The sequence below is a fragment of the Chlamydotis macqueenii genome, chromosome 1 (assembly GCF_036417535.1).
Source record: "Chlamydotis macqueenii isolate bChlMac1 chromosome 1, bChlMac1.mat, whole genome shotgun sequence".
Lineage (NCBI taxonomy): Eukaryota > Metazoa > Chordata > Aves > Otidiformes > Otididae > Chlamydotis > Chlamydotis macqueenii.
Window position 1 is genome coordinate 87335794 of NC_141556.1, and position 12315 is coordinate 87348108.

The 12315-nt window shown below is 40.7% G+C and overlaps 1 protein-coding gene across 3 annotated transcripts in view; it reads left to right on the forward strand.

Annotated features, from left to right (window-relative positions):
- Positions 1 to 490: 490 nt before the first annotated feature.
- Positions 491 to 12315, forward strand: part of WARS2 (tryptophanyl tRNA synthetase 2, mitochondrial) — a 50415-nt gene continuing 38590 nt past the window's right edge. The window contains exon 1 of one of the 3 annotated variants that reach the window (XM_086760583.1): positions 491 to 605. In XM_086760583.1, coding sequence (XP_086616709.1) covers positions 552 to 605 — 54 coding nt within the window. In that variant the 5' untranslated portion in view covers positions 491 to 551. The remainder of the gene's footprint in view (positions 606 to 12315) is intronic. The other 2 variants (XM_086760591.1, XM_086760575.1) reach the window with 2 other exon arrangements.

Sequence of the window (12315 nt, forward strand, 5' to 3'; positions counted from 1 at the left end):
CTTGGTGTTTGGGACAAAGCAGGTCGGACTCAGAGCTGAGAAAAACTTCTCAGGGTTTTACGTGGGGATTGACTTTATACAGTTTGATGAGTAAAGTCGAGCGAGACGGGTGCGGGTATCTCGGTGGAAAAGCTGCCACCGGGCGGGAGCAGGGCTCAGAGAGACCTCGGAAGTTATACAGGGGCTGCGGGAACACACTGCTGCGAGGGGCAGCTTCAAGGACAACCTGCCCATGAGGCAGGAGCCACGAAAGAAAAGAGGGGACGCGCTGCCGTTGCCAGCACGAGTAAGGCAGAGCTGACAGGCCCCTCTCCGGCTTCCCTGGCAGCGGCCATCCCACCACCGCCGCCATCTCCCCGCAGCGATTAGCTGCCCCATGACCGCTCCCGTCCCGGAGGCCACGCCCCCAAGCTTCCCCACCGGCATTGCGCATGCGTCCCTCGGACTGCAGGGAATAACAGCCCACCGCGCCCGAGCGCATGCGCTGATTCTTCCGGGCCGTTGCCTTGTTTCCATCCCCCCACCCCACCCCATCCCTTCCCGCCTTTGCCATGGCGACACCGAGTGGCCTCATCCGGGCCCTGCATCGCGGGACCCTCGGGCAGGTAACCGGCCTGGGACACTTCTCCCGTCCCCGGGGACGCGGGCGGGTCCCCTCCCCGTCCCTCCGGCTTGGGCTGAGCCCCGCGCTCGCGGCCAGGCGGGCGTAACCGTCAACCCGCCCCCTGTGCAGCGGGCCGGTTCCGCGCATGCGCAGTGGGGTGGCGGGCGCGGCGCCGGGGGCCGCAGGGTGGTGGCGCAGGGCGGGGGCGAGCGCTGTGAGCTCCTGACGCCACCGGTCACTCGGCCCCGTCCTTTCCGCTTTGCAGCTGGTTGTCTCTGGAGCATCTGAGCCGTAGGGGCTTTTACTCTGCGGGGCACACGGAGTTTAGGGGAACGGAAGGGGGTCAGGCCTGAGCGAGCCGGCGTCCTGGTGGTCGTTCAGGCACCGAGGTACCACTGGACGTTACTCAGCGCTGGTCTTTACTTTTTCCCTAAAACTTTATCTTCCGATTTTAAATGTACCTACAGGCTACAAACTCCTGTCTTCTCCAGCAGGTAAAAACCCACATAGGTGTCTGAACGTAGTTAGAGGATGTGTGCTAACTGCCTTGACACTTACACAAGTTCAGTGAGGTGTAGTAGTGGTTTAATTTGAAAATGCCAAATGCATTAAGCATTGTAACCATAAGGAACGGAAACTTGCCTTTTGCCCCCCTCTCATTCTGTTACAAAACTGAGATAAGGAGCAGCTGATTCCATTGATTGTGTTTGGGTAGAGCCCCTAAGCAATCAGCCAAGTCAGGTAGGGGTATATGCAGCGAGCAGGTGTAGGCAGCCTCCTTCATAAAGTTTTCTGTCTATAAATGATTTGCCTTAGTTTGTAGTCTTTTTTTTTTTTAAAACAATCTGATTACAATAATGTTACGTCATTTTAGTGAATGTTTGTTTCCCTTAGCTGAACAGCTGGCTTTTTCATAAAAATCATACTCACAGTCATTTATCATCCAAATCCTGAATAGTACGCTGTGTTTCTACAATGGAACACTTTATTCAGAATAGGTGTCAGGGTAGATGTATCTCATGTTACTTGTGAGGAGAAATAGGATAAGGAGAAGACCAAAGATGACTTTCAGTTTCTCGATGTTATCCGTGCTATCTATGACCTTGCAGCAACTGAATTCTATCTGTTGCCCTCAACTACAGAGTTGTTTTTCTGAGAATGTCAAGCTAAAACATATAATAATACACAGAAAGTTGGTGTATATATTAGCAACTCTGGGTAAACTACAAGTTGCAGAAATGTTTGAGTTATTTCAGAACTATGATTTTGAAAGCTAAACTTAAGAAACTAAGGCATATTTGAGTTACTTATCAAGACAGCTAATAGCATACAAATGACCTTGATTCTGCCCTTCTATTGAGGAGGCAGAGTAGGAGGGAAAGAGAGAGAACCTATTATCCCCCGTGAAACTTTCATAACTGATGTTTTACTTAGTAACTGTATTCTTCCTACTAGATGTTACTATGAGGCAGAGGTAAGGTTCCTGCGCTTATTTTTTGTTTCAGAATTCATTGTTTGTAAGACTACTGTAAATTTTAACCATACAGAAGACCTAAAGAGTCTTGATGTGGCATACTTAGTAAGCTTGTTGGCTTTTTCCATTCCTTTAGGTGCTTTGATTTCATTTCACTTCTGTGTACCTAAATCTTACTAGGTTTTTAACACTTAAAATTTGAACAATTACACTGTCCCGGTAATATATTTGCCAAAGCAAATCACATGTAGATCTTGCAAAGCTGCCTCAAACCACTCTTTATTTTTAGAACAAGAACAGTGTCCTGGTTTCAGCAGGGATGGAGTTAATTTTCTTCTCAGTAGCCGGTGTGTTTTGGATTTTGTGTGTGAAGAATGTTGATAAAAACATTCTGATGATACCGGTTGTTGTTAATGAGACCAAGGACACTGTCTGGCTTTCCAGGTCTCGTTAATGTGTAGATGCGGGAAGCTGGGCAAAAGACAGACAGAATAATTGATCCAAACTGGCCAAAGAGAGTATTCCGTGCTATAAATGTCATGCTCAGTATATAAGTGGGGGTTGCCCATGGGAGGAGGGGGCATCCTTTTCTTTTTGGGCATTCTTTTCGGGTATCCATTCAGGCACCCTTGGCATCCTTTTCTTCTCTCTTGCTTGCTGGCATCGTTCCCTCTACCTTGCTAGCTTGCTCTCCCCTCTTTGCTTGCTGCTCGGTGTCGTCCTTTAGATGTAAAAGATCTGAGAGGTCTCTCCTATTATCCTTTAAATGTTTTAATTTAAAAACCAAGAAGCCCAAAGCTAGTCACAGTTATGTAACTTCATACTGCCTGCCCCCAAATAACAGTAGTAATTTAAGTTGTTTCTCTGATTTTGAATTTGCAAGTCCAATATACCGTTGGCTTTTGTCACTTTCCTCTCTCATTTTAAGTGCCCTCATGTCTGACTGGAAAGAATTGCACTGGAATTGCAGTGGTACTTCACTGCTTCTTCAAAAGAGTTGAAGAAAAAACTGGCTTCCTGATTTATGCTGTTCCTGTTGCCAGACTGGACTTCAGAGTAGTTCAACTATTATGGCAGACGGCTTGGAACAGATCGTGTATTTGCTGTGTACTGATGAGAAATATTCAAATTTCAATCTGGAAATATGTTTGTCTTCAGGCTGGAGCAGTAAATATCTACTGGCATCCTTATAGTTTTGATGTTTAAGTGTTTGGTAATGCAGCCATAGTTACCCGACTACATAATTTCTGTGGTTTTGACTTTGTTTCATTGTAGTGCACAGTTGGTCATTATGCTGGATTCATCACTTTATACTTTTTATTGTACATATTTCTAGTAGACAACTAGAATATGTAGGCGTAATGTATGTGGCTAAGAAGAAAGTAATATTTTGTTGGAGAGATTAATTACATTTTGGATATCTTGACTTTTAAAAGTTTATTTTCAAAATCCTTGATTTGCTGTTCTTCAGTGGTCTCTAAGCTAAGGCTATAGAAAGTAATTTCATCAAGTCTGTTTCTTTGATAAGACACTCTTAAAAATGGCAACTAACAGGTACTCAGGGAATTACTGATAAAATTCTGAGAAATCCAACTATGACGTAACCTGTCAGTAGGAAAATTTAATCTAAGGTGAGTCAGTCAGCTGTTGGTGTATGACCTGATAAAATATGAATTAAGTTTAGTCCTGTCAGCAAAGCTCTAGTTGTTGCTATCAATGTAAGTGTTCAGTTATGTCTTAAATCTTGCTAAATCACGCCTCACATTGTCTCAGTCAGTTAATTTCACGGGTTAGCTGTTACGTCAGTATCTTCAACTGACAATCAATCTGTGGTCTCAGTGTTGCAAAACCAAATCATTTCAGATCAGAAGTGGCCAGTGGTTGAATCTCATCTTGTGTAGGCTTTCTTTTCTCCAGTTCAGACCTTCGTTCCTAACTGTAACAGCTGCTGATGAAAAAAATCTGAGTAAGTGAATTGAAGTAAAGATAGGGACTGTTTATGCTTAGGTGATTAGGGAAGAAAATCTTACCTGTCAGGAGTATTACCAATGCCAGTGACTAATTGCATTGTACTGTGATGAACTCAAGGTCTTGGACAGGGTATCTCTTTTTCTCCTTTATACCCCATAATGGACTTGCAGTTTGTTCAGAGGGGAGCCTAGTCAGCATTGCACATACTCCCTTCAGATTCTACATAGCTCTTATTACATAGTGTGTTTGAGACGTGGCAAAAAGTAGTTTACTACCTTCACTGGTACCCCAATGAAGCAGAAGAATGATGAAGTCTTGCTTTTGATGATAGTCTCGTGCATCACTAGATGGCTTTCCAGGCTCCCAAGTGGAGGCCTACTTTTAGATGTTACTTGCCTTCCTGAAGAAGTCAAGAGTCTTTGGCACCATTTTTCTTTTCTAGTAGCAAAGTAGTTATCATTATTACGGTTATTTTAAGAAAACTGTAATACCTGTATTGCTTTTCTTCCTGAGAGCATCTTTTAAAGAAAACATGAACCTCCATTCTGCTGCCTTTTCTCCTACCCTGGTCTTCCCTCTTTGAGGGAGCCTTCCCTGACCTTCAGACATGATTTATTACAATGGCTGTATTGATGTTGCTAAGCTGTACATGTTGGTGTCCTACAACCTTCATCTTGTGTCAGCTTTCATAGGAGTCTGAAGCAGAGGGAGGTGGATTCTCTTTTAGCTTCATGTGATACAGAACTACATCTTCCAGCCATGATGGTTGGTATTTTTTAGCACAAAATACTTTCATCTTTGGTGCTAGAATTTGGTTGGGTTTTTTGGTTTTTGGTTTTTTGTTTGTTTGTTTTTCTGGCACTCATAACTGGATTTGCTGAGTGAAACTCAGGAGGCATTGTTCGGGTCATACAAAGAGAAGACTTGTTTGAGTCCCACAGTCCCAAGGATGATGCTTCTACCTCTTGGTGAGTGCTGCACAGAAAACATCTCTGGTGAATGTTTAGTCAGGACTGTTGCAAGTGTGAGACCTTCAAATCCAAGAAATCTTAGCCAACATGTTGGTAATCTTAGCAGCTCATTTAGGAATGTTCCTATTTCTTTACCTGAGTTAATATCTGAAAAAAAATGCCACAGGATAGATCCTTATAGGTAGTTTCTTCAGGTTGCCTTACGGTTTGTAAAATCAAGATGCATCTACTGCATCTTCCTCTACTGTGATAGCCTAATGGGTCTTGAGGCCAAAGTTAGACTAGTTTGGCATGCTTTGCTCTTAACAAATCCATATTTGCTGATGTTTTCCTTTATTTATCTTCTAAGGAATTGCAAAAGATGGGGTTTTTGTTCACTGAGAATTGATGCTAAGCAGACTACTTCCCAGACTGCTCCTCTTTCCTGTGTTTTTTGAAGACAGGAATGACATTTGTCCTTTTTTGGTCTTCTGAAACTTTGCTGGGCCTTTGTGAACCTCCATGGTTCTGGCCAGTATTCTCAGTACTTTTAAGAAGAGCTTTTCAGAGTGGTTGGCTCTGATGAAATTTGATTCATTTTTTAATGAAGTATTGTTCTTTCTGTATTCAGGCCACCTGATCACGCCATTGTTAACTGTGCCAGTCCTGTTAATGACTGGTCATGTTTCATATTTTTTAGTGAAGATGGCTATTAAAAAGGCAGTAAGATAAAAATTGAGGGGTTGTTTTTGGAGGGGACCATTAAAATACTTTTTCCCAGACTGCAAGTTTAATCTTCAAAATTTTTAGCTTTAGTTACCATATAGATTATTAAGAAAGGAAGTAACTGAAATTACCAGACTGTAAACCTTAAGGATTTCAAAGACTGTAGTTAAAACTATAGTGGGAGAGAGCTTGATTTTTAGTATCATTCACATGTGTTATGAATGAAATGCAAGCAATTTAGAGACATCCATGTTCTATCTTGAATTTGTTGCTGTTACGTAGGGATTACTTTACTAATCATTGTAACAAGCTGCACACGTACGCAGGTTACTGCAACAGGTCAACTTCAGGAACTGTGTCCAGGCAGCCATATACTGAGATTGATGGATGAGCAGAGAGTTTTTTAAGTGCCTGCCTTGGGTTTATGTTGTGACAGTCCCCAGTATAGCATCTCTTTCTCTCCAGCATGAAGGCTGGAAGTAGTGAAGTCCTTTTGACTGAGAAGAACGCTGGAAATGGAAATAACTGTTTGCTAGCAAAGACTGATGCTGCTTCCTGGTGTCAATATGGGCTTGTTCAGTACATAGTAATCTACAGGACCTTCAGGAAAGATCTAAGGGATCTTAGATCTAAGTAGCCTCTATGTGGGTTGATGTGTAAAAGTTGGTAATTCTTATTTCTTTTAATTTCCCATTTTCAGATTTTCCTGAATTTAACTTTTTACTATTGCTTTTGGGCACAGATACTATTATTCTCTTCCTGAAATCAGCTGGATTTAGCAACGTGTTCCAGCCTTTGAATTAAACCTCTGGTGTCTCCAATTCAGGTTGGAGTGGAAGTATTTCCAAATCAGTCGTTTGTTTTTATTTTAATCACTAAATAACTTTTGTTTAACCCTCTAGGGAAACTGGCTTATCTTTCAGATAAAGCGTTGGAAGTGTTCTCTGTGCCAAAATGAAACTGTTAGCTTGTGTATAATTTTCAGAGCTGAAGGGAAGTTAGTACACAGTGAGGATATACATTTCTTGGGTCTTAACTGAGTTTGAGAGAACTCGGATTTCCACACAGATTTGTTAGACCTTCCAGTTGCAGAGAGACCTCTACTAATCCTCCTTGCTTAATGCCTTGTCTCTAGTGGATTTTGGCCACTGTTGCAGCTGCACAGGAGAGAGCCTTCGTTGCAGACAGAAGCAAAGGATCTTTGAAGCGTGAACGGGTCCTATTCATTTCCATAATGGAGTTCTAACAATGAAGTCTGGCAAATGTAGATTGTTTTAGCAGGAAACAGCCTTTTATTCTGGCATCTTGGCAGGGCTTGGGTAGAGTCCCACCATTCTTTCCCCCGCTGGCCCTTGCTTTGAGTCTCTCGGCTAAGCCTGTTTTTTCTCTAGAGGGACTTCTGGTTTTATTAACTTGTTTTTGTACAGTAAGTTTAATGAAAGATGCTACTCTGGCAGTCCTGGATGTTGAAGTTTTGTGTAAATTTCTCTGGTCCTTATGTTGGACAAACATATTGTGAATAGTACAGTCTGTAGTGGATCACCTCTGTCTATAACCCGCAGACTGGGGGTCTTGTTTTAATGCTGTTTCATTGGCAGATAGAATTTCCATTTACTAATACGGCAAGTGCTATTCTAGAAATTCAACAATTACTTTTTCCATGACACAAGTTGTGGTTTATGCTGAGACTCAAGGGTTAGATGAACAAACATTTTGTGGAGTTGACTCAAATTACAGTAGGCTCAGAAGTTGAAGTGAAGAAAAACCCTAAACATTAAGTCAGTTAAGTCACCTTAGATCATATATTTTTTGAGCTCTGCTGAGTTTGTAAGTAGTGAATTTCCTTTTGGTTATTTGAGCTCTTGGCTGTTAGTAGCCGTAACAATACCACTTTTGGAATTCCCAACTCAGAAAAATCACGTAGCAGATTTTATCATTTTCTGTTGTATCGGGCAAATCTGTGGATCCGTTGGACCGCATTAAGTACATTTTTATTGCCAGATATGTCCAGCTTGTGAGCTTGCTGAAGTTCTCACTGCAAGGGAAAGGAAATATATATTTATATATATGTATACACACACAAACATACAATGAAGTATTTATGCTTCCTTTTTCATTTCCCTCATTCTTGTGCTGAAGTGTGTTGATTGCTACCAGAAATAAAATGTCTGCTTTTACTTTTAACTTTGAGTTCTTTGAATTATGCTAAGGCTTGCTTCCACTTCTTGGAGCTAGCACAAGCAATGGAAAGGTGAAGTTTACCTGATTGCTTCAGTGATGTCTCTATGATATCTGAATTAAGAATAGTGCTACATGGAGGAAGCACTAATAGGGCTTTCTGTGTTTTGTGGTGTACATAGGGTAGTACATAGGTCATGCTATGGACTACTATCACGATGTTGACGTTATCTTCGTAACCAGGCAGATAAAACTCTGCTGTGCTTCATTTGTGCTTAGATGGCACTTTCATAACTGTACAGACTAGGAACTTTTTGTTTAGATTACTTTATTTATAGATAAGGGTTTTGGATACTTGCAGTACATGTTAGAAGGTGAATTAAGTGCTTCTTATTGATCTTTCAAAGTGGACTAAGCCCATATAGTTTACCCACATAGGTGGGTGTAAATATTTAAGTTCTTGTGCAGAAGATCGCACAGTTGGGTAGTGATAAGTTTCCACTTTTGAGGCTTAAAGCTCCTGTATAACTATTCTGATTCCCAGAAGTATTCAGAAGCTAAAGTGAGATGAAATTGTATACACACTCCCACATCTGTGGTTTTGAATTCTGTCAATCCAATCTTCTCACTTTCATTTCTGGTCACATACACTCAGTGTAAATCAAGCATTATACCTTGATCTTCATAGTGTCCTCCTCACAATCTGCATGCTGAACTATTAATCTTATTTGGAAGGTTGTTAGCCAGCATTCAAAAAAAAAAATCAAATTGCTAGGATCTTCACAACTTGTAGGCTCACCTTTGTCTTTTTTGCTTTTGCTAGGTGCATAGTTCTGACTTCAGAATCTGCCATGTTGGCTGTGCTTTGGAAAAGATACGGCAACATTTCTATGTTAATAAAAGACTCCAAGCTTCGTGATGATCTCAACAAAGATTCACATAGCAACTATTTCTGTCACTTTCTTTCACAGTTGTGGATCGTAGAATCATAGAATAGTTTGGGTTGGAAGGGACCTTTATGGTCATCTAGTCGAACCCCCCCCGCCCTGGGCAGGGACATCTTCAACTAGATCAGGTTGCTCAGAGCCTCATCCAATCTAGATACTTTAACAGCTCTGTCCTTTGGCAGCAAGATTGCTAAATGTCCTATTTTGACCTTATCCAACAGCAGGAACAGTTCTTCTCAGGGATTCTGCCTTAATCTGAGGTCTCATGGGCATTCATTTTTCTGCTAACCAGTATTGGTTTTTATGTTAACAACAGTGAAGAAGTATGGGGAGGTACAAACTTTTGATGACAGAACCACGTTATGCTATCTTTCCTAAATATAATTTTTTATAGCCACATCAAAGTTTCTTTCAAAGGTGGTCTTTGACTTCTACTTGAATTGGGTTATCCATTTGCAAATATTTTTCTTGAAATCACATACTTGCCAAGATGTGGAAAGACTTTACTTAATAGGCATCCATAGGGTGCCTTCCGTTTGCATGGAAGAATAAAAGAGTTTCAAACATTTCAAAGCCTCTTTGTTGCTTATGTAAAGGGAATGAGGGGTCCAGCCCTATGAATTCCTGACCAAATCTCATTTTGCGTCTCTGCTGGCAAAAAATTAGTCCACGTAATTACTGCCACCAAGAATGAGTACACATTCTGCTCTTCATGTGCTTCCGCTGTTTTGTTTTGTTTTGTTTTTCTGTAAGATATCCACATTTGAGATCTTTGCAGAGTTGAAGCAATGTCAGCACTTTGTATGTTCATCAAGCATTTAGCTAGGTCAGAACAGCCAAAGGTGCTGTCACTCCATTCTAAGGGACATTTTTACAGTTGGCCATACAACACTGATTGTAAGTGTCTAGTAGAATACTTACTATTCCTCAGAGGAATACTACACATCTCTGGGATACCTGCAGTATGAACAGTTGGCTTCTTTTATGCTGATGTACTCCAAAGTGTACAGCCAAATTGCGAGTTGGTAATTTGCCTGGTTTCCTGTGGGCCAGTTTGAAGAACACAGGTAAGTTAACAAGGGAGATCTCATCTTTATAACAAAGCACATGTGTCGCACACGAACTAGGGAACTTTTCGTTTGAAGTTTCTTGGCTCAAGGTGCATAATAAGTGGGACTGTGACTACAATATGCTGTGACTTGGGTGGCGTGTGTTGTGGCCATTCTAGCCTTACAGCTAATGTTCTGTAAACTTCTATGTGCTTTTGGTCTCAAACGTGATAACCCTTAATTGTACTGCTACAAATGCTTAACCTGTATGGCTTTTGTTTATACGTTCCTTGTGCACATTAGCTATCAATCCTACAAGAACATCCTGTCATTTAAGCAGATAATTTGTTCTGTGTACAGAAAACTTCATCAGTTATAAATTCAGTCTGTGTGTTCAATGGAAACACAGACATTGCATTCATCCTATCTTCAACTCAACCTCAAATTAAATTCCTTAGGAAGACAGATAGTATAGATGTTTACTTTTTGTGGTCAGTACTTGTATTTAAACTAGGGCATCCAGATGAGCTTCTGTGCCCCTGGACACAGGAACATGCCTTGGCTACGTCCTCTTGGAGAGAAAGACCTGAGCACAAATTAACACTTCTAAGCTCCTTATCCATTCCTCATCTGTTGTTTGTTCTTTCCGTGGAAACAGCCCAGTCTGGTGATTTTAAGACCAACCTGCACTGATAAAAACAGTTTAAGTGTAATCTATGAGTATTGTCTGTCTTCATAAAATGTTTTTAAAATTTTGTAGAAGTCCTTGATACAGGTATGATTATTATGTCTAAAATATTTAAACTGATAGAATTCTCTTCAGCATAGACAAGAAGGACCAGCTGTAGCATCTTCTTTGTGCATGTGTGCACTGTTAGAGAATTTACTGACACTTCTGAGTCCTAAGGCCTCTTGACAGACATCAGGTTGTTTTTAAAATTTTCTTTTCACCTGAGATGAATTTCAGGCAGAGACCACAAGGTGAAAGTTTTTTAACAGCTGTGTTAATTTTGGCTCGATGTGAAATGAAGCCAACTTTTCCTTGCTACAGGAAATTGCCAAATAAAATAATGAAGAGGAAGTGAACTACTCTTTGAGTTTCTAGGACAATATTCTGAAGAAACATAGTAATTCCAAACAAAAAATATTTTTAAAAAACATCCCTCTAGCTGTAAGTCGATAGTCTTTGTTTATATCCCATAGGGCAATCTTGGTAGCAGGCAGACTCCTCACTTGAACAAAATATATAAAAAATATGATAAACTCTCTTTCAGCTAGAGGTCAGGGAAGGAACAAGAGCGATCAGATGTTTTTAAGAGTTTTGGATACTACTGTGATCAAAAACATAAAACTTCTCTAATTTCTCTGGGAGGGAAGTGTTTCATTATAGAGGCTTTTTGTTGTGTTTTGCTTTAAGATTGTGATGTTTTTGGCACTTAAAGTGGTTTCATCTATTAACTGAAAATCACATCAGCGTTCCATATATCAAATAACCTATATTTATAATTTAGAAATACGATATACTTTTCTTTAGATTTTGACAATAACACCTGTATCTTGTAGCAAAATAAGTGCTAATTCTTCCCTTGTTGCTATCAGTTTTGTTCTACTGAAGCAGTGTACATTTCTGAATGTGGGTATGTACCAGTTTACAAGTATTGAATGTTAACTGGTATTTCACATCTTTTGAGGACACGGAATGATTTTTCAAAGCATGTCAGTGTTTAGCTGCTGCTCATGAAAAGGCCTCAATTCTTACATTTTGTTAAATGCAGGTAGAAAGACTTGAACTTTCAAATGCTGTGAGATCTAGCCTATCTAAACAGAACTCAATTTCTCTTCCATCCTCTTTGATCATCATACTGTCCTTAGTCATGCCTATAGAAGAACCTAAGCTCAGAGGACTAGAGGAGACCCAACTAGAGGTGATCTGATGGTTCCCCTGGCCCAAAATAAAAACTAGCTGCCCCTACATCTTTATCAACACATCTCATATATTTATTTTTAATAAAGAACCTCTCTAAGCACTCCTCTGAAGTGTTTTCTTTTTGTTGCTGTTGGAAAGTTTTCTTTACATCTGGTCTGAATCTTTCTTACTGCAACTGAGCTCATTGTTTCTTGCCCTGTTAGCTGTGGTTCCAAATGTCTTATGTAGAAGACTACACATTTAAAGCATGTTTAAGACCTTGTCCCTCCACAGTCTTCCTTCCAGTGGACTAAACCTCACTTCTTTCAGGCTTCCCACTGTAGTCTTATTTCTGAGGTCTCTCATTAGACTTGATTGTACTTCTATGGCCCTTTTCTATCACTGTTCTGAAATACAGGAGCAAAAACCTGGCCCAGTACTCCAGCTTGAGGCCATCCTCATTCTGAGTAAGGTGAGCAAATTGCTTTGTGTCTTCTGGATTTTAATCCT